The 25864-nt window shown below is 47.1% G+C and overlaps 2 protein-coding genes across 3 annotated transcripts in view; one reads left to right on the forward strand and one right to left on the reverse strand.

Annotated features, from left to right (window-relative positions):
- The window catches only part of rassf5 (Ras association domain family member 5), a 39887-nt gene extending 26764 nt beyond the window's left edge, over nt 1-13123 (forward strand). For both annotated transcript variants that reach the window (XM_088920678.1, XM_088920677.1), the window contains 4 exons: nt 7873-7983; nt 9456-9726; nt 10204-10319; nt 10510-13123. In XM_088920678.1, coding sequence (XP_088776804.1) covers nt 7975-7983; nt 9456-9726; nt 10204-10319; nt 10510-10662 — 549 coding nt within the window. In that variant the 5' untranslated portion in view covers nt 7873-7974 and the 3' untranslated portion in view covers nt 10663-13123. The remainder of the gene's footprint in view (nt 1-7872; nt 7984-9455; nt 9727-10203; nt 10320-10509) is intronic.
- Nucleotides 13124-13918: 795 nt separating this feature from the next.
- On the reverse strand, nt 13919-25841 carry eif2d (eukaryotic translation initiation factor 2D). The gene is made up of 15 exons (XM_088920675.1): nt 25594-25841; nt 24742-24932; nt 23813-23896; nt 21071-21161; nt 20885-20992; nt 20406-20689; nt 19414-19531; nt 18718-18763; nt 18285-18391; nt 17842-18003; nt 17219-17308; nt 15973-16068; nt 15146-15266; nt 14440-14614; nt 13919-14085 (listed from the first exon to the last, which is right to left on the reverse strand). The coding sequence occupies exons 1-15, from the start codon at nt 25647-25649 to the stop codon at nt 14015-14017; spliced, it is 1800 nt and encodes a 599-aa protein (XP_088776801.1). The 5' UTR covers nt 25650-25841; the 3' UTR covers nt 13919-14014.
- Nucleotides 25842-25864: the final 23 nt, after the last annotated feature.

The raw sequence follows: 25864 nt of genomic DNA on the forward strand, positions 1-25864 counted from the left end.
CTTCCTCATTGTCATGTAGAAAGGAAGTGACTTGACAGACCAGGAGGCTTGTTGCTATGACAACTATTTCATAGGCCTGTTTTGGGCCTTGTGGTTTGAGGGCCAGCTGTAGGGTGGAATCAGGGAGGGTGCTGCATCAGGCAGGGGGCAAGAGGAACTGTGGAAAGATGGGGTAGCTCAGGTGACACAGAGAGGCAGAGGGAACTTGAAGATGAAACCTCGTTTATTTTCATTAGCTACGATAACTGTACAACAGTGGGCAAGCAGAAGGCTTAAAGTTTGCTTCATGTAGCCAGCGAAGGTGTGTGCTCCCTCTCTTTGAACTCAGATCTGAGGACCTAATCTTGACCTTTTTACCCGATCCTTCCCTCAAGATGATAAGCCCTGTGACCTCGGTCAGTCACCAGAAAACAACATGGGGGTTTGTAAAAAGTGACTGACTTGCTTCGGAGTCAAAGAGCTGGCAAACATAACACCAGCTCCTAAGAGAGAAGTAACAACCATAACTTGCGAAATGCCCTCATCCTGCAGCCCTCACTCAGTCTTGATGATGCAGCTGCCGCTGGCCCTGCAGTCTTGTACTGCTGCCTCTCCTTATCACCAGCAAGTGAAAATAGGAAATGAGGCATTGGTTAAGAGCTTCCGTTCCCAGATTGAGGCTCGTCTAACACCCTGTTCTGAGTGAGTGAGTGCGTATTCTGTGTTCTGCCAGCGCCCTAGCCACAGTCCTCAATCTGTCAAACAGCTCGCTCCTCTTCAGAGCTCAGATGAAAGCCTCCTGATTGGATGCACGCCATGAAAGGCCCTGGAAGTTTTTTTTTCCTGTTGTTGAGGTCGTTGTTTCTGGTTAAGAAATACAAAACCTCCACACAAAATGATTTTCTCGTGTCTTCCCCACGCCCCCCCCCCCCCACATTTTGTTCTGTGACTTTACAAACACGCAGGGCGCTCGGGTTCCCCTGTTTTCACTGCTGACAGTCAGCGGCAATTGTGTGTGCCAGATGCCGGCTAGTTTAAGAGACCTCCCTGCTTGGCGACACTGAAACGCCTTGATAAAGTCTTAGGGTTGGTACGCACCTCATGTATTAGCTGAAAATACGTACGTATTGAAATTTGCTTGATCACACATAAACCTTTTGGAAAAAAGGGTTTAATTGAACATTTCTGCAGCTGTGACATTGAAACCACTTTTGATGCATCGTGGCCTTTCTGAGGAGAAGTGTCTCTCTCAAGACAAAGCCCAGCCAGGGTACCTCTGTGCCAGCTCTTGAAGCTGGCAGAGGGGGAGGCGGTGTGTTGCATCCTGGGGCATTGTACAGTATCTAAACACACACACACACACACACAGGGTGATGTTTCAGGAAGTTTGCTCTTCATATCTGTGACAATGTGGAACCTAAGAAGAACTAGCACTTCCTACATGGCTACAATATCTCTTTTTCTCACAGTTGAGACAGAATAAGCTAAATTTATATCAAATATTTTGTCCACCACAGAAACCCCAGTCCTAATTTCCCCATTTTCTAAGCTTAAAATGTGAACGAGTGTCATAACCTAAATTCTTCAGATATGGATGCACAAGGTTTGCCCTAACAGAACGTAAGAAAAGTGACTTTGTCGATGCTTTTGAGGATTTTGAATACTTGGATCTGGGCCCCATGTGCAGTAGTCTTCTCTGTCCAGGACTAAGAGGATAATAAGGAACTAGCGGAAGTTAATTCCACGCTGAAAAATAGAATAGCTTTGATGCAGCGCCTCACTCAAAACTCTAAAAGGATACAGCCTAATAGGATTTTATTCTGACAAAAGGTAAATTACGTTATGGAATGAAGGGATAAATTGACATTTTCTTATAATGTGCAGGATTAGGTCTTTCACTGATATTCTTTAGAAGAGGTGCTGTTTTTCTTCTGTGAGCAAAACTGCCCAAACAGGGCTCGAAGCCACCGTAAGCTGAATATCTTGACAGGAACAACAGTCAAAAAGCGGCATTTTTTTACTTCAACCATGATCAAATCTTCATGTATGAAATTTAAGAAACACGACTGATGCCTTCTTTAGGGAATGAAAGGGAAAAAAAACAATCCCTTATTTTTCTAAAATAAACAACAGTGCTGTGACACTTTTGAAAATACACATAAATAGACATTATTCAGAAAATACATTTTCAGCTTTCCTGGAAAGACAGATCACTCTGATGTGGCGGATGATTACACTTTGTTGATTGTGACCGAAATCGTCACCAGAGGTGAGAACAATGGAAACGCAGCCCCAGACTGTTCCAGAGGGCTCAGTGTCCGTTCCTCTCTCTGCTGCTGTGAGCTGCCTAACAGCAGTCACAGCTAACACAGGAAGCAGTGAATGGTTTTGAAATTTGCTTGAAAGTTTGATTTCTTCTTGAATTGGAGTCTCTGTGGGCAACCCGAAGAGAGAGAATTTCTGTCTCCGTCAGGCAGATTTGACATCTGTAACTCATCTACTAGAAAGCACATTCCACACCTGTGACCAGCCCTCATTAGCCATGGAGCGGTGGCTCTGTGGCTAAGGATCTGCGCCTGTGGCTGGAAGGTTGCTGGTTCAAATCCTGCAGCCGGCAGAGGAATCCTACTCTGTTGGGCCCCTGCGCAAGGCCCTTAACCCCAACTGCTCCAGGGGCGCCGTACAATGGCAGACCCTGCGTTCTGACCCCAAGCTTCTCTCCCTGTCTGTGTGTCTCATGGAGAGCAAGCTGGGGTATGCGAAAAGATAATTCCTAATGCAAGAAATTGTAAAGGGTTAATAAAGTGATGTTGTTATTATTACTGTGCAGTATACCAAAGTCATGTGCCGTTCTACTCTAGAGTATTACCAAGGTAAAAGCACAGTGAAGGACAGTCACACATGTAAGATCACCCTCCTACTATGCAAGTTTCCATCATATGTTTTACCTCTTCTTTGTCTGTGCTGTGCTTTGCTGCCACTTACAGCACTGGAAATGGAAATATTGTGTTCTGTACACTTCTCTCTCTCGGTCTTCTTCTCCTTTGCGTCAGCAAGCCTGGTTTTAGCTAATGCAGTGTCATAGCAAAGACTGCTCTGTTTTTAAAGCCAGTGAAGAGAGTGATGAGTTTCTATCAGCAGAAATGAATATTGAAGTATTGGCTTTACTCCCATCTAGGGGCCACCCCTGAAAGCTGTGCTCTGTGCTCAAGATGCTTACAACTGGGTGATCTAGTTTTCACTACAGAGAGTCGATATGTTTGATGGGAGTGTGGTAATACTGTATCATGCAAGTCTGTGGCTATGCATTGATCTTTTGCTATGTTGTATTGTTTTATCGCCAACAATTCACAGTGTTTTTCTCTAACATGATCTTTTCTCTTACCAAAGATCTTCCCTGTGTCCTCAGCAATCCTTTCTGTGTTGAAGAATAAGACTATCCACACATGGCTAGTCTGACAGATCTGCTGTGGTTTAATTTAATCATTCAAATCAACAGCTCTACCTGGATTACTTATTTTTGTTTCATGTATTTTTGGAAAATAAAATATCGATAGTATTATCAAGCTATGGTCTTGAAGGCAACCTGGCCAGAGACAAGCAATCTGCTTCACTCTCTTAGAGACAAGCAATCTGCTTCACTCTCTTAGAGCCTTAAAGAGCACACCTATAATGTGAATATCTTCCTAGGTGCAGGCAACACATTTTCCATGGTGTGGATTATAATCACCATGACGTAAAGGTCCCACTACGGCAACAGGTTTATCCCATTATTCTATAACAGGCAGGATAATCTGGATAATGGATACAAGTTATAATGCCGTCCATTTAGAGAGCCCTGAGAGGGTCTGTGCTCCATGTCAGAAGGTTTGTAGTCCTTCTGAATTGGACAGCCAGCATTGAAAGAGAAAATAAATCTGTGGACGAGCTGTAGTCTGTGGCCAAACCTTTCCTAGTACCAGTGGACTGCACGGGGTGAGAGGACGAGGGCATGAGTTAGTTCTCTGCTTATCTGCGCCTGTGTTGTACCTCTCCCTCAGCTGCCGCTGGACGTGTGCTGTTTGAGGGCCAGGTGGAAAGAGCCATCTCACGCTTCTCCAGGAGTCGCACGCATTTTGTCTATTTCTGAAGTAAACACTTTCTATGTTTGTGGAGCAAAGTGTGTTCAGGAAGTGGCGGTTGTGTATATTTAGCACAGGAGAGGCTGGCTGGGGTTGTTTTCCTTTGTCTCACACAGACACGGAGTGCAGGGGTTTCTCTGAGGGAGGCCCTGAGAGACTGAGGCATGCTGCAGTGCCCCGGAGAGGAGGCTGGGGCTGGGGACGCATTTTCCCCAAATCGCCACCTGTAGTCGTGCTGTGTCTCCCCCCTATCATGGGCCTGTCAGCGAGCACGCCTGCAGGTGCACTCTTGCCCGTCCACTCTGAAACATTGTTTCGGGCTAAGAGATGAAATCAGGAACTGGGGTCACAGCGGTGAATGGAGATGCAATGCATTTAGCACTTCAAAACTTGAAGTGAAAAAAATTATTACAGAAAGTGTCAGAGGGAGTGTCTTGGAAGGCATATGAGTTGACTGTGTGTCCCTTCAAACCCGATGAGATCTTGACATAACTCGGCTACCAGCAACTGTAGTTTTAAATTGGGATTCCTCCATCCCTGCCCTCTGTAACAGCTCCCTTGTCCTCACTGTGTCTCCTGTTCAGTTCTAGCCTGAGAAAGAAAACTTGGGCATTTCTGCACATGAACTCGACCCATGTTTGCAAGCACTGTCTTTGTGAGCTGTTTGGGGCCTTCAGCCTTCTGCCATGCTCAGTACCCCCTCATGAGCGCTGTCGTAGATTTTCCACTTTTGTATGGTGCATTTCGTACAGAACAGGCACTCAAACCTGACGTTATCACTTCTGTTTGGCTGAAAACTCTCCCCTGCAGTTACACAGCACTGTGAATGAATGACAGGCCTTGATTTCATTGTTCTGTTTTTTATCAGCTCTTTCACAGCCACTCAGTGTCTCTGGGTCATAAAACAGACTTTATACCAACAGTTAGGTGGACTGTTTTGCTTCTTTCTTTTTTCTTCCAAGACAGCCGCCCTTAAATGATTAGGATAATTAAACATATGGATTAAAATGGTAAAAAATGTTGTGACCCCCATGACGCGTGACAGTTTAGCAATCTGTCGTCGGGTCTCTGCGTTCCTGTTAATTTACTGAAGCTCCGCAGGCCTCAGATGGCACCGATTAGCCTCAAGCAGGGATGTTCTGCTCTTGGGAAGGAAAGCGGATTTGCCGCCACACTTCTTGGAAAATAACTCATGTCTCTGGTCAGCCCGCGCGCGAGGTTGATGATGAATAAATGATGGGTTGTTAAATTATTCCAGCAGCGGGAGGCGCAGCCGGAATCCCAAGATACCGCTGTCGAAGCCCTGTCCTGCCGAAGTCTATTCAGACGTGAAGAATGGCTAAACTAAAAACAAAATCGAGTATCTGGAAGCAGTCATTACTTCACCAGCAACAGTCCATGTTGACAGGTCATGTTGCTTGCATATTTAATTCTTCCTTTTAAATAAATGTAGATGTAATCATAGATTTTGGAGACGGGGTGCAGATGAGCATCGGAGCAGGCCGGGCTTCGGGAGGAAGAGGGGGTTTGGAGCTCATAGTGTTCCGGGGAGAAACTGACAAATCGCGGCTGGAAATTCACCTTGCTTTCCATCACAGTTTTTACATCTTGACCTATTGTCATTAGGGTTAAAATTCACAAAGCCTTGCACAGTATTCCAGACACTCACATGCATTTCACCCTGGTACCTGCTTCAGGCTGCTGAAAAATGTTCTCTTACTGTTATGATCTGGGATGATCATGTTGCTGTGATGATGTCACATGCACTATTTTGAAAAGGGCAGCTTCACTCTTCAAGTAATCTGCAGTTGATTTGTACCCTCACTGAGCCCTGCAGAGCATCTCGTTGTAAAGGCTGGGACAGCGCAGGGCTGCTCCTGTAGAATATTCTGCAGCTGTGTCAGCGCTGCAGGGCCGACTGCCATGTCATCTGCAGCAAGCCATGTCTTTCACCCCGTTAGCTCTGGTGTGGGAGTGGGAGCCTTTATTCTGCCTTATTTCCAGTCCAGTTCTGCGAAGTTTAGCTCGGCTCTTGGCCCTTCAGCAGAAATCGAAACGCATTTGTTAAAAGAGAGAGAAATCTTTTCGGTTGAGACGTACTGTACTGTATGTTGCGGAGGGTAAAATTATGTGCACAGATGTTTTGGATTACTTTTACTTTGTCGCGCTGCTTCAGGAGGCTCCCTGCTCCAGTGATGTGCAGGCTGTGTGAACCACAGAGATACAGGAGGAGGTTTGGCCTTCCAGGGCTTGTGGGAAAATTCTACAGTTTAGAGGAGGCTATGCCACTTGCTACTGTATTAAAAAGAAACATTTTCTCAAACCATTATATGCCCATAGGATATTGTTACACTGGCCCCATGCAGAGCCTTTGCAGGGCTGAAGTTTACTCTTTCTGCATCATCTTCTGTGCGCACGCTGAGCACTTCAGGGGAGGGCTGCCACGGTTGCTGGAATCAGAGTAACAGGTGTGGAGAGAGAGCAGCCAGGGTCTGGCCACAAGCGCTCCACGCCTGTCACTCCGAGATGCACTGCCCTCCACCAGGGTTCAGACCGACATCAGAGGAGACTGCCCTTGACGGATTTTATATATCACCACTTTCTTTGTTGTGTGCGTTGTAATACCACTGATACAGCCATCACTTGCGCAGTGACATCTAAATAATGTCTTAACAAAGAAAGACAACTGTTAGGGATGCTGAAAGGCAACATTTTGTGAAAGCACTGACTAATCACCATGCGCTAAATACCACCTAATTTCAGTATATACTGTACTAACCCCCTGATAATGTGCTCTTCACATTAGTTCTGTATCGAGCCTTGGAAGAGAGGCGCAGAAGCTATATTGCTAAACTTAAGTTAACAATGATTACTGAGGTTTCAGTTACATAAATTACAGATGCAATTGAGTTGAGTTAAAAGTTATGAAACAATACATTACTTTCTCCTGTAAATCACTTGAACAGCATCTAGCTGAAGGCTTGACTCAGCCATTGTCTGTGCAGCTGGGACAGTCATGTAAGTGCTGTTACAGATTTGGCTCAAGGTTAGGACTCTGTGGTTTATATGCCGCTTATCTTTGTGCTCAGAGCTGGTATTGGTAGCCTGTCCAGCTTCAGGATCCCTCTGATCACCCGCGTTTATCTCCTGGTGCTCATTCATAGCTTTTAGTAAACCGAGTTAATTCATATCAAACACTGGGTATCCAACAATTCCTTAACCCCATTCACTCCCCTGTTTTTAAGAAAAGAGTTCCAGTGCTGTGTATTAAATGTCTCCTATCTAGTAAATTGAAAAGCCCTAAATAAGTCAAACCATGCCCTTGTTTTCATACTCTCACACTGTCATTGCTGTGAATGAGAAAATATACTTGAATTTATATTTCAAGTATATAAAGTATATATTCATCATGCAGGTAGCCCAGAATTATTGATTATTGCCGCCTTGGGCTGGTCAGTGGATGTCCAGCACCTGTGTTCACATTCTCTTCAGTTTGGCCGGAGCACATATCCCTTTAAATAGTTAATCAAATTTGATTCCTGTTCGTCTAGGTAACCAGTAGCAACCTGCACAAACTGTGAGCCAAGCAGTTAGCACAGTCCTCATTTTGGGTTTATTTTTTCTTAGATTATTGGAAAATTGAAGATGAAGTTTAGGGGTTGGTCTGTCATTGTGTCAACATGTGCCACTTACAAAACTCTTGTTAACAGAGCGACATGAGTTTGATGCTTTGTATTAAATCCGAACCCTGTTTTTGCTCCCTGGGTTTCAGAATGCCTCCAAGGAAGAGGAGGAAAAACCAAAGGCTCTGTCGGAGGAGGAGATCAGAAGCAAGATCGAGGAGTACAACTCCAAGGTTTCCGAATGTGTTGGAATGAAACTGGTAAGGAACGTATGCTCATACTGACAAATTTCGCTTTCCTTATCTATTAATGTAATAATCACCGTCGCTAATTTACCAGAATCCTTTATGCAGACTATCTTGAATAGACTAGGAGGTGAACTTCTATAGGCGTCTAGATAAATGTGAAACTAAAACCCAGTACAGTGGTTGACCGTTTCTTACAATGTGTCCGAATGCGATTTGGGGAGTTCCACTATGTTAAAAACACGGGTGTTTTTAAGTAAAATGCCAGCTGTCGATACGCAGTAACGGCACAGCTTAGAAAGAAACATGGTAGCATCAGTGTTGCTTTAGTGTTACAGATTGGGCTCAAGGTTAGAACTGCACAGCTGATGTGAAGAGATACCATATCAATGAGCCTTGTGCTCAAAGCCATGTGGAATTTCCATCTGGAGAACTAAATACATTTGGAGGACAAACGCGCTGTGTGCTGTGTGTCTAAGACGCACGGACTCCAGTGTGCATGTGTGCACGCTGACACTCATGCTGAGCTCTTGTGTTTTAATTCTTGCAGCAGAGCTATTTTGTGTGATGGAGACCTAAAGACTAATTGACTGAACTCAGTGTTTTATTGCAGAGTAACTCTCCCAACCCTCATGCTGTAATCCATTTTCCATCATAAACAGTGCAGAATGAGCCTCACAGCATCTGGGACACGGTTTTCATAAAACTGCCACTGTTCCAGGCTCCGAGGGGTGGGGTGTGTTGTGTTCTCTGATGGGCCCTAAGTTTTCTGCTCCTGTGCAGCACATAGAGGAAGTGAAATGGGAAGCAGAGCATCACTCTGGTTGTGTCCTCTGCATTGGTAGCGCTCTAATGACCTTGCGCTGCTGACGCTGAGGAGCTCTGGACTGGACAATTGCCGTCTTTGAAAGAACAGTAGGCCTGATCTTTCTCCCATCCAGGAGTGTGATAAGCTGTCACATATCACAGACTATTGAGTGCAGGTTTAAGAAATGGAAGACGTGCCCCTGCCTATGCAGAATGCTGGACCACAGTAAAAAATGAATGAATACATTTTTCACCTGTGGTCTGCGCTGCTTTGGAAAGCATGGTAGCCACATGCCCCACTCCTCTCCCTGCCCTGAGGGGCCAGGAGCCCCACTCCTCTCCCTGCCCTGATGGGCCAGGAGCCCCACTCCTCTCCCTGCCCTGAGGGGCCGGGAGTCCCACTCCTCTCCCTGCCCTGAGGGGCCGGGAGTCCCACTCCTCTCCCTGCCCTGAGGGGCCGGGAGCCCCAACTCCTCTCCCTGCCCTGAGGGGCCGGGAGCCCCAACTCCTCTCCCTGCCCTGAGGGGCCGGGAGCCCCACTCCTCTCCCTGCCCTGACGGGCCGGGAGCCCCACTCCTCCCCTGCCCTGAGGGGCCGGGAGCCCCTCTCCTCCCCTGCCCTGGGGGGCCGGGAGCCCCACTCCTCTCCCTGCCCTGACGGGCCTGCTCTGTTGTCGGCAGGGCGAGGACAAGACGTACACGGGCTTCGTGAAGGTGCACCTGAAGCTGCGGCGGCCCGTGACGGTGTGCTCCTCGGGCGGCGGGGCCGGGACGGCAGACAGCTCTGACCAGAAGACCTCGTTCTACCTGCCGCTGGACGCCGTGAAGCAGCTGCACATCAGCAGCACCACCACGGTCAGCGAGGTCATCCAGGGCCTGCTGAAGAAGTTCATGGTCCTCGACAATCCACGCAAATTCGCACTTTACCGACAGACGCACCGCGACGGCCAAGGTAGGGGGAGACTCAGCCTCGCTTAGCCTTCCTGGACTCGGTCATTCCAGTCTGCACACATGACATTCGACACAAAGGTCTACAATTTATGAAGAATGTCCAATTTGATCTCTCTTTTTCATACCTCACCGTCTCCAGTCAGGTTCATCCCCACTGTTTAAAAATAAAAAAAGGAAAAGTTTTTATTGTCAGCCCTTGGTTTTGAAGCCCTGCCTCAGTCCCAGAACAGGAATTGTAGGTGTCCTGTACTGTGAATACCTGCTGCATCACTGCTCGGTGGTCTGTCCAGGTGGGGGAGGATTTGGGACAATCTGGAATAGACCAGGGGAAACTCAGTGCTGGGTTTCTGAACAGGAGGAAACAGGCTGCATATGAGCCTTGAAGCAGGAGTGTCGTGAGCACTGAGCTGGGCAGGGCGTCCCCTCTGAAGGCACTGCTCGGTGCTTGTGGGCTGATGTCTGTATGTGTTTCCCGCAGACCTCTTTCAGAAGCTACCGGTGACGGAGAACCCCTTGTACCTGCGGCTGCTGGCAGGCCCTGACCCCAACCAGCTAACCTTCGTGCTCAAGGAGAACGAGACGAACGAAGTGGAGGTGAGGCCTTCTCTGAGCTGGAATAGGACAGCTTCTAACGTAGAAAAACACTGGTGAAACATTCGTTGCCTAGCTTGTCTTTCACCTGTTTAAGTCCAACTGTCTCACATTCAGTAGAATGCTGAACTTCTGACTAAAATCCTCCTGGGAGCAGCACATAGAGACCCTCTCTCTGTCCCCCTCTCCGCAGTGGCATGCCTTCTCCGTGCCGGAGCTGCAGAACTTCCTCGCCATCCTGGAGAAGGAGGAGCGCGACCGGGTGAAACAGGTGCGGCAGAAGTACGAGCTGTACAAGCAGAAGCTGAAACAGGCCTTACAGGAAGCTCAGGGAAAGCCCGGCTAGGAGCCGAGGAGACCGGACACAACTGGAGAGCAAACAGGGGAAGACGAAAGTGATAACTTGAAAAAAAATGGACATACAGTAACGTTCCTCTCAGGACACTGCCGGCTTGCCCCCTCTGACCAGAAAACACCATACAGACGGAGGACTGAGGTCAGGAGGGAGAGATGGAGATGGGGGGTTGGGGTTTGCTGGCAGAGTTGTCAGGAATTGTGTCAAAGGTGATTTTTTTGTTCAGAAATCTAGACTGCGTCCACCTGGTGGATCTGAGCCAGTTTATGGGGTGAATCCCCCCAGGACTGTGTGACTCAGGGGTCGGACCTTGTGCAACTGCTGCTGCTACTGCTGCTACTGCAAGTGTTACTTAAGCATGAGTTCTGTACTGACTGCGCTGGCCTACAATGCATGCCTCTGAGGATGGGCGGGGAGGGGGGTGGGGGGGGAGAGAAACAGTATTGAATTTAACCAAAACGGAGAAAAATAATGCACAGTGAGATCAGAGAAGTGTTCCTTACACCTGTGTTCCATAACAGACCTACAGCACGAGCAGGGCTTGCTTGGGGGTTGTTGTTAGTGCTTATCCGAGACATGGTTTCCTAGATAGAGGGGCTTCGTTAACCAGATTCATATTGGAGAGATCCCCTGCATAATGGCCACCAGGTTTTGACATTATGAGGCTACTACCATGCAGGTGGTAGGAATGGCAGATCACATTTCGCACACATTCGGCTCCTGCACCTCCTTTGCACAAGTAATGCGCTGATCTGCATCCTGTATTCCAAGTGTGGAAAAATGTCAGATGCTAGTTCTCCAGAAGTCCGTGCCCTGTGGGCGGGATAACGGAAACCTCCGCTCTGACGAGAGGATGGGGCTGTAAATCTGATCGGAGTCCTCCAGTTCAAGATGTGAATTCGTTTAGTCTCAGAAAACTGCAGCTGTGGTGGCTTTGCTAATAAGTAGAACATTATTGTTTTAAATTATAAGCACTTCACTAAAATTACTAAATGCACCTGGAAAGTGTTTCCTTAGGGCTTGAATCTCATGGTGGACATATAATGTGCATGCGTGACCTTGAGAATAATCATTGTTGCTGGCCAGGTACAAATCACACTGGTTAAGAGGCAAGGATGCCCCAGCAGTGAGAAGACAGATTGAACCCGGAGCTCTTATCTTCAGCCAGTAAAGACACCACGAAAACAGAGAGAAGAAGTACAGGGTAGAAGGCAAAGGCAGCAACTTCGAGAATCATTGGAATCATCCGGGCGTCACGAGGAGAGAAGTGGGCATGAAAGGTCACGAGACTCTGGATCCCACATCACAAGAGTGACACCCCAAGTGATAACATGCTGATGTACAGAGAGTAAAGCTTTAGTAAGAGAAAAGGGTTGTCTAGGAGGACAAGCACTTTTGGGGAAAATGTTTAGGATTGTAATATATTGTGTACGAAACAGAACAGAAGAATGGAATGTGTAGTTTAAATGGTGCACCTTCTTTGTGGTGTGAAAAGGGTGCAAGCTGAAGCTGTCCAGCTGCTGGCCAGGTGTCGTTCTGCGGGGCGCTGGAGGGCATGATGGGAGCTTCAAGGAGCTGATGTGATCAAGCCCAAAGATCCGATTTACAGTCCTAACTTCTTTTGAGATGTTTTTTCTCACACAGAGCTGCTCCACTGTCCTGTGCACTGAACTGGTTTTCCAGGACAGGTGCGGAGCCCCCCTGCTCCTCGCCGCACAGCTCCCGTGCTGAAGCCGCCCACGAAGGGCTTCCAAGGGCCTCACGCTTGTGTTGCCTACGCCTCGGGGCTCGGACCCCAGCCTCCGCGACCCCACGCAGACTGCAGCCGTGTAAATATTAGACTGGGATATGGGTCTGTGGGGCTGGCCCGATTAATAACCTGCACCGGTAGAGGGATCGTGGGCTCAAGGCAACCCTGGAGAATTTTAGCTGCACAGAAGTCCGGGCTGTCCACTTCTGCACACTGTACCCCCAGCTCCGGCTCGTGCTCGCGAAGGGGTGCCTCTGCCCCAGAGCCTGGGAGCATCAGCTGCTTTAGGGTCTGGATGCTTCGGTCTGTGTTTCAAGCTTGCATGCTCACCGTTCAGCTTCTACTGAGCAGTGAAGTTGACTGCTGGTAGTGCCTTTTGCTCTGTGTTGACTGGTGTGACTGTATATATAAGAAGTACATTTGAAAGAAATTAAAATACAGATTGTAAAAAAAAAAACTCCAATTAAATCCAGGGTGGAGCTGGATGTTTTACAAGGGCAGACGAAAGCGTGTTTTTCGGGGTCCCCCTTGATGATACATGTGTGAATAATTTATTTTATGAATTTTATTTCATGTTTCTTGACGTGCAGTCGGGAGTTTAACAATCATTGCTTACAGGCAATACTGTACTTTAAAAAAAGTATATAAATATCTGTAAAGCTGTAAAAAATGAAGAAGTAAATAAAACATGCCATAATTTTATAATGGCGTTTTCTTTTTTCCTTCAGCACCATGTTGTTTTACAGGGTTCTCCTCAGTCTTTCATGTTTCTACTTCCGTGTGGCGGTTCCATTTAAAAAATGCTCAAGGAGTTCTGTCGCCCTCTACCGGCCGCATCATGAATCGCAGGCAATGCACGGTGCGAGTGCATTGAACAATTGGTGTGAGTGAAACAACCGAGCACAGCTTTTTTCTTGCAAAGAGATGGAAAATACCGATCTCACAGATCTAGGAATAACTTTTTTTGTTAGACACAGCACAATTACACAGAAGGTGGTGTTATGGCACTTAGGACTGCTGCTTCACAACTCTTGGGTAGCGGGTTTGAATCCACACTGGGGTGCCTTCTGTGGGACTTTGCATGTTAACCCATGTGTGCACTGGGTTTTCTCTGGTTTCCCCTCCCTCTTCCTGAGGCAGTGGCTAGATTATTCCCTACACTCTCCGTGTGTTCAGGCCCAGCAATGCACTGGGTTATCGTGCCAGCTTGTACTGCGTCGGGCTCCAGCACATCATAACTCTCCTTAGGATGAAGCAACACTGAATGGATTGGGAAAAAAGCACACAGGTGAGTCTGAGTTGTACTGAAGCAACTGATGGGAGCAGGATGACTGAAAGTTCATATCTGCTGCTTGCGTATTTCTGTATATGTTATGCTACAAACTAATCTTTGGTGTAGCTGCCTTCAAACTGGTCTGCTTTCAGGATCAAACTGCCAGGGCTCCACTTGTATATTTGGATACATGGCAGCTGTGTTGATTAATGACGATGCCTAGATTTGCAAAAGTAAAACGGGACGTTTATTTACTACAGCAGAGCGTGTCCTTTGTGCATGTCTTTATTGCTGTGGGTCAGATCAGACGGCGCTGTCTCTCATTTCTTCTTGCTGGGCTTGGGGGCTTTATCAAGCCCCTGGATAAACTTGCGTGGGATCTTGTAGTCCTCTGCAAGAGAAGAAAGGAAGTAGGCATCAGCACTGAGGATGAAAATCAGGATGTTATTTCAAAAGCACTGCCTCTGTGAATTGCATGACACCACAGTCCTTACTAAGATGAATCTATGCCCATGAAATGACATGCATACAAGTCATTTAATTTTTTTCAGAAGAAAATTCTACCTTCTATATTCTATATCTGTATCAGGGAGAGATCAGTGTCTATTATCCTTATAATTTTCTGCATATTAGTTCACAGGCATTTAAGTAGCAGTGGCCCAAAACAGACTAGAAACAGAAGGTCAGACTGCAAATCAACATGACCTGGAAGCTCGCATTGCTTTCCCAGAAGCGAGGCACGCACCTAACAGCAGCTTTCCGACCCGAGCAATCTGGTTCCCCTGGATCTGGACCTGCACTTTGTCCTTTGAGCCCGGAAGCGGATTGATGCCGGAGCTGGCCTGGACCCAGTGCTGCAGCTGGGTGGCCACGTCGTGGGGGTCCAGGCCATACGCCTCCAGGTTCTTGATCAGGGTCACCTGCAGGGAGGGCAGCGGCGTGAGAGAGCCAGGCGTGCAGGAAGCGCCTCAGCTCAGCCTGTGCCAGGACACGAGCTATGCGACGTCTTCAACCGGGAGGCAAAGAACCTCCTCCTTAGTGCGTTGCAGCAGCTAAAGAATAGCACCCATGCTTCCTGTGACAGTGCTCGTCTGGGCACATGGGGGGAACGTGTTTTCAGATGTGACTGCAATGCTCGGCTGCTGCTGCTGCTGCTCAACAGGCGATTTCCAGTTCACATCAACCTTTAGGCACAACGTCTATTTTAACAAGGCTGGGTGGAGACAGATGTATCACGCCGGGTTGTGCCCGTTTGCAAAAACGGCTCTTTGGGTAAGGAAGCACGACTAGATTACAGCTTGCCAGCGGAAAGACTCCGACTGCCTCCGAGCTACCCTTTCTCGCCTTCAGAGCCTGTTGAATTAGCCCCCTACTAGTAGTCGTATTTGGTTTGAAAGAGTCAGCTGAGGAATCAACGCGATGACCAGTAGTGAGAGAGGCCCGAGGTGTACCTTCTTATTGGAGCCCCTGGAGGCCACTGTGATGTCAATGGGCTCGATGTGGCCCTTCTTCACAATGGGCTGCTGCCCCGGGAACAGGAGCTGGTGGCACGGCTGCATCCTCTCCAGGCACCTGGCGGGACAGACAGCGGCGCCGTCACCGCAGGAGCCACACGCGCGCAGCGATGTCCTCACTGCAGCCACTGTGGCTCACGCAGATGCGCGACTCTTTCGAAACGGGAGGACCACAACCAGAGTGTGCCCGAGACGGTGAGAACAATGCAGAGTCGCTCTCTGGAAGCGGACATTTATTTCGGAATAATAATAATCCCACGCACTGAAAATGACAAAGAGAAGGGGACCCGATTCATCCACGATTGAAGTGCTGCCCCCACCTGGAAGACACTCTGGCTCTCATTCACCAGCAGCCCCACGCCGGTAGCAGGCGACGCAGGGGAAGCAGAGAGAAAGGACTTCACTGTTTGAATTAAAGGGGCGAGGGGCAGCCCGACTGCACAAGCTCAGAGTGGAGACTAGCCAGGGTACCAGTGCAGGGTACTCCCCTACTATTACAAGCAGGGCCACAGGATCTCTAATGGCAGGGGTTCAGGCCTTCAGTTTAACGTGTCAGCCTTTGGCCGATGCCCCCCTACAGCAGAGTGTTCCCCCTCATCATACTGGGGCACCGGGTAGGAAATTCAGATGCAGAGGGAAGAGCACCACCTACTGGTCCTCTAATACCAACCGGCTTTATTTTCAGCAAACAAAAAAACAACATTGAAACAGGGGCAGAAGAGTCCTTAAATAAGTGTGATTGGAAAAGGCTGTTTTTACCCTACCTGGCAAAAAGGCTATCCCACTTCAGTTTGTCAACCAGCTGGTACTCCGATTTGTCCAGCAGGCAGTCGCAGAGGGTAGGATTTACTGTGACGTAGCTAAAGGAAATGGAAACAGAGGTATTAGCAGCTATCAGTCTGAAAGATCACAGCACACACAAAAAACCCAAACTGATAGCTCCAAGACCACAGCGCCCCCAAAACACCTGAACTGATTGCTCCAAAATCACAGCACCCAGAAACTCCTAAACCGATCACTCCATCCCCAAGTACACCTGTACTGATTGCTGTGAGTGGCAACTTTTGCTTTGAGTCAGTCCACTTATGTGTAGAGAACAGGCCAAGACTACTCAATAGAGTCCTTAACTTAATTTTAAGGACTCTATTGGACTTTAAGGACTCTGTACAGGGCTTAATTTACTAATGAGAGACATGCAAAGGTATCCTGATGTTCTGCCTGGACAGGTTACACTTGGTTAAATGTCACCTCTGGTAGGGACAGAGGGACAGACATCCTAGGTTTTAAGTAACAGTTAAGTAAATGTTAGGTGTAAAAATCCAAAAAGACCAACGTGACTGCGAGCTTTTCTTTACTCTGAATCTAAAAAGAATTCCGTCTGGCCGTCAGCCTAGGAAAAGAGGCAGCACGGGCACTGTGCTGAGATGAGCCGGTGGGTTATTCCTGCATGGATTAGAAGGGTCTGTAGGTGAGGTGCCTCGGGACCCAACATCACCTGACTTTCCAGGAGGACCAATCAACTGCCGACCACTGCTCCAGTTCAGCCCGATGAGTAACACCTGCTTTTGGTCAGAGGTAAATCTCTTTTGATTTCACACATTCCTGAATTGTACAGGTGAAATCTTCAACAACAGCTAAAGGCTTTTACCCCCTCCACTCTGTCTAGTATGTGCTATAATTTAATGTGTCCCCCTGCTACATTTTACGTTCTTACAGAACAGGCTGAAATTATTCATCTCTTGAAAACCTTGACAGACACAATAAAATTGAAAGCTCCATTAATCAACATTCTGCTGAGATGTTTTCTAGTTGCTCAATTTAAAGGTTCTCTTTAACTGTATCACAACACAGAGCTTTTTGTCTTTGAGCACCAGGGCAGAGGACTCAGGGCAGAATGACGCTTGTGGTTTTGTTGATGTTTTTTCTCGCTGCTCCAGAACTCAGAAGGGACAGAATGTTTTGTAGGTTATTCCCAGCAACTGGAAGGGAGGAGTGGCTAGCGTCTCTCACTTCTTGTTGTTCTCGTCCACCAGCTCGTTTCTCTTCACGTAGTCTGTGATGATGGCTCTTACGTCCCCCGCGGACAGCGCAGCCCCCTTTCTGCAAGGAAGGGAACAACAGGCAGGCATCACTACGAACCCTGGGTCTCTCTCTACACCCCTAGACCCTGCGGAAAGGGCCACATCCATCCACCCAGTTTTTAACCTGTTCTACCGATTCAGGGACACAGGGGAGCTGGAGCTGGAAACAACAGGTGCTAGGCAGGGTTGACCCTGGACAGGACACCAATCACACAGACCACAGACTAGGGTGAGTTTTTGCAGAAGCCAATTAACCTACCAGTATGTCTTTGGACTGTGGGAGGAATCCAGAGCACCCAGGGGAAACTCACAGAAACATAGAGAGTCCATTCAAACTCCCTGCAGACAGCACTCTAGGTTCGGAATCGAACCCAGGGCACCAGTGCTGCAAGGCAGCAATGCTAAGCACTGTGCCACCAAGCCACCCCACAAAAGCCACACACAAAATTTAAATCAGTGTCTGGGGAAGAAGATACCATAAGAGAACTAACAAGACACTGCTAAAAAATAAACATGGCCAAGCAGAGAGACTTCTGCCCGGGAGACACTCACCTGTGTTGGGTGTCTTTGAAGAGAGGCTCCATCCTGGCAGAGACGCCGTACAGAGTGCTGATCTCTGGGGGTCGGTATGACCTGGCTGGGCTGGCGTCCCCACAGCTCTCCTGGGGACAGTCCTCTTCTTCATGGTCTGTGGGCACAGCGAAAGAGCGCAGCCTGGGCACAGCCAGCGAGAGGCAATGTCAGAGAAGGGTATCACTGAGCACGTCACTCCACAGGCTTTTAGCATCAAAGCATCTGCAGATCCCGGACATAACACATCCTTAAATATCAACTGTACAGTCTTAAAGGTCAAATGATCAATACATCACTATATTTAAATTGGATGTTGTCCTAAAAAGATAAAAAACTGAACACTGAGGGGGTTTAAGTAAGGGTGTGTCTTATTAAAATGGATCAGAGAAAAGAGGGGGAAGGCAAGGGACAGTGGAACTCACTCCGAGTGTGACCAGTCCACATCCACAATGCTGTCAACACCTTTACTGAGCTCTTTCACCTGGATCAGTCCGTGCTCCTGCTGCATGCACTGCAGAAACCTGGACAGCTGCAAGAGGCACAAACACACCACTCAGAGACAAATATAATACACACGGCTCAGGAGACACACACACACACCACTCAGAGACTGGGAGAGACACACACAAACCAGTCAGAGACAGAGAGAGACACACACAAACATACCACTCAGAGACAAATGCAATACACGCCACTCAGGAGACACACACACAATGCTCAGAGACTGGGAGAGACACACACAAACCAGCCAGATACTGGGAGAGAGACAAACACACACTGCTTGGAGACAGATGCAGGCTCTCCTTAGGTTCTAACTAGCAACACCTGTCCAGCAGGGAACAACCAGACAATCACCTTTTTGTAGCTGGACTTCTTCAGGTCTAGCTGCTTCCCACCTGGGCTGCAAAGCAAAAGGACCTGATGAGAGTTTGAAAACATCCAGCCCCAAACAGATTAGGAGAACAGGCGTTTCTTGTCTTGGTGTTCTTGCAATCTTCAATTAATCCTTTGCTAAATGGCAGAAATGTATGCCACTTCCATTTTTATTGACTGTACAAGCCCAGAGTGGAATTTAGCCAGGATACTGGGGTTCACACTCCTACTCTTAGGAGTCCTAGGAGCTTTAATGACTAAATAGTCAAAACCTCAGTTTAACATTTCATCTGAACAATGGCACCTCCCACATCACAGTGTCCCTGCTCACTATACTGTGCTATTGATCAGAAAATCCAGCTCCACAGGGAGGAGAGCCACCTACTGGTCCACCGATATCACAGTAGCAAGATGGTTTTCCCTGGAGGTCCTCCACACAGTTCTGACCAAGCCCAGCCTTCTTAGCTATTGAAATTTACTGGGATTGGCGTACAAGGTGGCTAACATTGCTGTCAAATGAATCAAATTGTGACCCACAATTTTAAAGAAGTCAGGTCAGATTAGAAAGGAGAATGCGAGACACTCAGTAATGTTTTTTTTTTTCTGATGTCTTCTACTACAGAGCTGCAGTAACAGCTTTGTGGTGCCAGAGAAATAGGAGATTTCTGTCAGACATACCAGCAGGAGAACATGTGATTGCGAAGGAAGGTGCTGGCCAGCAGGGGGAGCTCGGACTTCTTCACTTTGCTTTTCAGAGCGTGAAGGAAACACTGCAGCATCAAGGCATCCATTTGCTCTGTAGGATAGCCAGAGGATAGACAGAGAAGGGAAATGGGCTAGAAGTGATGAGCACAGACATGTTTCCTTTTCTGAGCTGTACAGCTTTTCCAAGCTTTACAAACCAGCTTTCGCTGGAGCGTGTCACATCAGCTGCTGCTAGAACATTCTGCTTCGGATTCCTCGTTACGACCAGGAATCTGAAGAATTTGATGCCTTGCTCTCTACAGAGAAGCAATATAAGACACTACAAAGGCCTTGTATATCCCAATAATTTTTATACAGGAAAAAAATGTTTTCCACATGAATGCAATATTTTATTTCCTTGAAAGCATGAGCTGTTGTATACCAAGATGCTGTAAACGTGTGACTGAATTTAGTAAATGCATTGAGTGCAAAGAATGAATTAAGACAGATAAGCTCCCAAGAAGGGCAGCTAACAAAGAAGCATAGTTTCACATGAATGAAGGTGAAGAATTAGGAAATATCCTCGATTAGGATCCCTGTATCTGGAACTGTTAATCCCTCTGCTTTACCCCCCCACCAGCACTCAGAATAATCTCTTATTAATCTTTTTATACCTTTACAGATCGCTGTCCTTGGAATTCAACTCTCAGGTTTCCATCCTGCTGCCCTGCTTTCCCTCCTCCCCCAGCCCACCTCTCTGCCCCCCCCAGCCGTACTGCTGCGCGTGTGTGACTCTGTTCCCTCCTCCACACAGGACTGCCCGCAGGCCGACACGGCTCCCCACTCCTCACGTCTTTTACTTAATCAGGGCGGTTTCCCTTCTGCTTCAAAGGGGTTAAAAAAAGGCACGGGTCTAAACACGTGCTCAGAGCCCAGAGTGGCGACACGGTGGCGTGTGACTGGTCCAGTTTGCCAGGGCCGGTCACCTTGGGGAGACCTGCTGTCCGCCTCGTCCTGCCCGTCTTCTGGGCACTCGCTCGTGCCACCCTCCGCCTCCCCATCCTGGCCCCCGGAGAGCTGCAGGTCCTGCAGGGCCCGGCACGGCGTGTCCGCACCCGGGTCCTCGTCCCTGCTGGCACAAGGCGCCCCCTCTTCCTCCTCCTCCTCCTCCTCCTCCTCCTCCCCCTGGCCCCCTGCCTCCTCCTCACTCCCGGGGGGCTCTGGGACCAGTGGGGGGATGGATGGCGGGCCGGACCTGTCGCCAAAACCCCTAAGAGAGGAAGGGGGAGACGGAAGTAGCACGTAGCACAACAGCAGAAGAGGATGAACTTATAAAAGCAATCAGAATCCAACGACAGCGCAAAAAGGCTAACTACAGCCCCACGCTGGCAGGCATGAATAGGCGCAGGCCGGGGAGCCTGCCAGTTTCTTGCTTCATTGACTTCGGCTGCAGGGAGAAACTCACCACAGCTGGTCCATGTAAGCGTGCAGGACCGCCACCCCCTTCCCCTTCATCCCCGCCCGCAGCATCTCCGCACTGGGCATGGTGGCCGTGCCCACGGCTACTGGCGCTCTGCAACAGGCAAGTCAGTTGGTGGGGTTGCATTTGCAGGGAGGACGCGGTTTGGAAAGGGCTGCCTTGCTCGCCTACCTGTTCCTCACCAGGTTGATAGCGCATCGCTCCCCCTGCTGCACCTCCGGGAGACCACAAGGGGGCACCACAACCCCCGGCAGCATCAGATCTGCAGCAAAACATGGTCGACATGTTATACAGTAGGTGTAAGTCAAACCCAAATCCGCAGTAGCTTCTTCATTTTCCCTTAAAAGGGAAATATGAATCTGGTCTGCAAATAGAAGTTATTACACAAGTCTCCTTTAACACTTCCCGCTGAGTGGGCCTGCTCGGGAATCTGCCGGGAGTATTCAATTCAATTTATTTTTATATAAGTTTACTTTATTGGCCATATACTACTTCTTGCATTAGGAATTTGTCTTTTCGCATACCCCAGTTTGCCCTCCCTGAGACACACAGACAGGGAGAGAAGCTTGGGGTCAGAGTGCAGGGTCAGCCATTAATACGGCGCCCCTGGAGCAGCTGGGGTTAAGGGCCTTGCTCAGGGGCCCAATGGACTAGGATTCCTCTGCCAGCCGTAGGATACAAACCAGCAACCTCCCAGCCACAGGCGCAGATCCTTAGCCACCGCTCCGCCCACAAATAGCGCCTTTCACAACAGGGTTGGCCCAATGCAAGTGACCATACATGTTGTGAAGTATCTGAAACTCAACAGCATGCCCCCCTTAGAAATCGTTTGATCTGCAGGTCTCTGAGATTTCCAGTGAAGTGGAAGAAGCCGGCACCACGCATGTGGCACGGGACAGAGGGACCAAATGTCGGGATCCCACTGCTCCCAGCGACGTTTCCTCTGAGGAGTCGGGGTGTGGACTGCCACAGGGGCCTTCACACTCCTCGGGAACAGGGATAGGCCACCAGACCAGGTGTGAGCGTCCATCAGAGCACAAGAACCAAATCTGGACAACACTTGCAACGGACAGGCAGTGACTAGCCGGCCTCAGGGGACCTACCAGCCACACAATCACAACAAACAGCTTTTTTCCCTGAAGGCAGCTGTCCAGAGGTCAAACCCAAACAGGTTCTGGTTTCTTACTTACAAAACTAAATATAGAAAGTCTTTTTTTTCCCTTCTGTAAGAGTGCTAAAGTTAGCGTCTACTACTGTCCTTACTGTCCCTGCAGAGGTGTCGAATTTAGACACCCAGATACGTTACAGTAGAGATTTCTGCTCCTGCCTACAGTTCCTCCTTCAGAGGCATGCTATATTCACACACTAGAGCCGATGTGACACGTACAGCTGTCTATGAGTTTTCCAGCTTGCTGTGTTCTCAGTAACAAGTTTGAACTCGCCCTGTTCTTTATGACTTTAAACTTGCACAGTGATGTTTGATCCAAGCATGTCGTTGGACCCACATGTGCAAAATATTGTAAAAACATCATTCTTCCATCTCAAAAACATTGCAGGACTATTTTGTCTTTTACTGTAGATGAAAAGCTGGTCAACACATTCGTCTTCTCTAGGATTGATTACTGCAACACCCTATTCAATGGGGTATTTAAATCTAACTGAACAAACTTCAGTATGTCCAGAATTCAGACGCCAGAACCGTAACCATGCAAGAGCTCACAGTACTCCTGTCCTGGAGTCCTTGCACTGGCTTCCTATCAGATTACGTGTCAACTTCAAAATCCTCATGCTCACTTATAAGGCTTGGTACTTTGGTACCTCGGTACTTTTCCGACTTGTTTTCGGTGTGCTCCCCACTTCACAACCTTCCATCTACTGACTCGGGTCTCCTGCTTGTCCCCCAAGCTCGTCTACATGCTATGGGTGACAGAGCCTTCTCTTGCTATGCCCCAAGGCTTTGGAATGAGAGTTACCTTGCCAGACTCAAAACCACCTTCAGAAAGGCTTTTACTTAATTGAGAACATTCAAGACCATTATTTTAATGACCATATAATTATTTTTTTCTTACAGTAAAGTACTTTGAGAAGTTACTTTTACAGATGCTTTATTATTATCATCACTTAAATGTTTATGTTTAGCCTACTCCCCCATTCACAACCAGAAACAAGTCCTTTCGTTTTGTTCCTACTGCCTTAACCATAAAGAGGGATGGGAAATAATCTAATCTTAGATTTTACAGGAAACCATACTGTTTAACCAATAGCATACTGTATATTCAAAGCCCACTACCATCAATGCTTCAAGACAGACTGTAACGATGTATTGCAAATGGCAGATTGGGTGTAATCATTTTACAAAACAGCAGTGCTTTAGACACAGAGCAAGACAGCTTCTGATACAGCAATGTCCACCTGTTTCTTTTCCTGATGTTCTAGGGAAATATGTAATTCACCTGCAGAGCATCCATCAGTTTCTTGAGGCATCTTCAATTATGGGCTAAACACCACATTGATCTTAACTAATTAAGCAACAACTGCTAATTATGACCTGAACGATTGGATGGATTACATCAGAAGACGTAAGTTGCTCTCCAGGTCCAGGGCTGCTCCTTTTAAAAATATCCACCATGTAATTGATACATCTTTTTTCTACAGATCTTAATAGATCATTTCATTTCATTTTTGGCTTAGTCAGCTTACTGGGAGGTTTGTTTTCTTGACTTAAGGTATTGTTTTTTGTGTATATCACTGTGCAACATTCAGATTTTAAAAAGTGCTTAGGAAATTATTTTCTTTCATTACTGCATTAATAATAGAAGACTGGAAGACAGTCAGACCCACAGAACAGGCCTTAGTTTTACATTACTCTTACATTAAGCTGAATGCAGGTGTTTTCATAGGGTGGGGTCTTACCTGCTCCGCCTGCCAGTTTCTGGAGCACTGCTGGCCATGTAGTGAAAGCAGGCAGGAGATCGGGGTAGTGCCACAGGGTATACACTGAAAACAAGGAAGAGGAGACTCTCAACCACACGTGAAAGGGCTAACAAGGTGCACCCTGTGACCACAGTATTTATCAGCGCATTCTACTGAAAGGTCAACACGTTTGCAGCCAGAGTGACATGTTCGTTTTCTGCAGATTAGACAATTGGGCTGTTTGATAACGCAGAGCAGTCCTCTTGTTATTTATACTGGGGTGGAAACAAGGGTAAATCCTGCCCATATCCTGCAACTCTATTTTCAATCCAGCTCCAGCCTGGAACACAGTAAAGACATAGTAAATCATCACTAACCCTAAGAATGTCAGGCAATGGTACCACTTGTATTACTTAACTGTAGCAGCTTATAAGTCAACAACAACAACACAGCAAAGAAAATATCCTTGTTATTCAAAGCATGCGCTTTCCTTTGAGTGATATATTTCTCTTACTAAATACCAAGTAGGCAATATGAACCTAATGGCACGTTTGCATTAAAGGGACACAGTTTGATCAATGGGGACAGAAAAAAGTCACAGGAGTGCTGTACACATTCTTTGAGATGAGACGATTAATCAAAGATATTAAGCTCCCTTTGTTTATTATTGCCACCTTTTAATACAAAACAAAAAATGTGCACAAAGACTCCCAGTGCTTAGCAGCTGGATCCAATCCAGGTCTTACAAGATGCATGCAGCAGACCTTACTGTGTTTATGAAACCAGAAGAGCAGTGGCACTGGCCTTGCACAGACGGGTCCCAGCTTGTAAAACTTGAAATGGCTCAAATTATTAATGCTGTGCTTTACAACTCATTTTTAACACACAGAAAAGGAGAGGAATGTCAGGTCCTATAAGAGTAGCGTTACCTGTAGGGTAAAGCTGTTTCTCCAGCTCGAAGAATATGGGGTTTTTGTGCAAGACATACAGAGTCATGGCGTCCCCTCGATGTGCATAGATCTTCACCATGTTGAGTTCCTCTTTGCTGGGGACCAGTTCAGACAGCTGCACAGCAGACAGAGCTGGGAAGGCGCTGGACAGGTCTGCCTTTAATTTTCTCCTGGTTCGATGTTCAACCAACAAATGTGAGAATTTTCTCTTTTGATTAAATACACATTATTTCATAATGTTATAATACAAATCGAGTATATACAAATCTCTATTTACGACAAGAACGTTTTAGTAAACCTCGACAACAGTACCACCCATGGCCTCTCAATGTGTTGTAGTTGTCATAACATTCAGTTTTAGGTGGTTTTATGACCTGTCAGATTGACCTGACACAATAACGGAATAATGAATGGCTCCAAAACTCTAATTCGATGACCAATAACAACGTGATCCTTTAAAATGCAAAAATAAAACACTATTACCATAATTTGCTAACCCGCTTGTAATTTTATGAAGCAACTATATACAAAACACTTGTCATTACCGATAAATTACCACACATGGATGCTAATGAAGACATTAGTATTTCAATAATCATAAAAAAGTAAATACATGTGTACTTGGACCGAGAGAAAACAAAGGTACTGTATATTGCAAGGAAGATGCAATTAGAAAAAAGTCTGACGTTAAACCGATGTAACAAATATGAAAAGTAAACAAGCACTGCATATCTATTTATTTAAAATATTTAAAATATATCTTAAATTAAGATATCTACTTGTTGTGTAAAGTGCATTTTTAAAAGGGGTAATTAAGAAAAGAAACATCACCTGTCAGATCCCTTGATTACAGTGTTGGATTTTACTCGGAAAGCCTTAGCAAACATGTTTTAAATTGACGATAAAAATAAATAAAAACACTCGAATATATAGCTGGATCCTGGCTTATTACGAGGAGCAGCAAACGCAAGATCAAAGTGAATTCACGGCTGCTAGCAATGAACTGCAAAGCTCCGTGCGGTGATTTATTAATAAACTCATTACAGTAAACGCTTTCTCACAAGCCCCAGGAGGCTGCCATCTTTGTGTAACAGTTGAATCC

The sequence above is a fragment of the Atractosteus spatula genome, chromosome 7 (genome assembly GCF_055471065.1).
Source record: "Atractosteus spatula isolate fAtrSpa1 chromosome 7, fAtrSpa1.hap1, whole genome shotgun sequence".
In the NCBI taxonomy this organism is placed as follows: Eukaryota; Metazoa; Chordata; class Actinopteri; order Semionotiformes; family Lepisosteidae; genus Atractosteus; species Atractosteus spatula.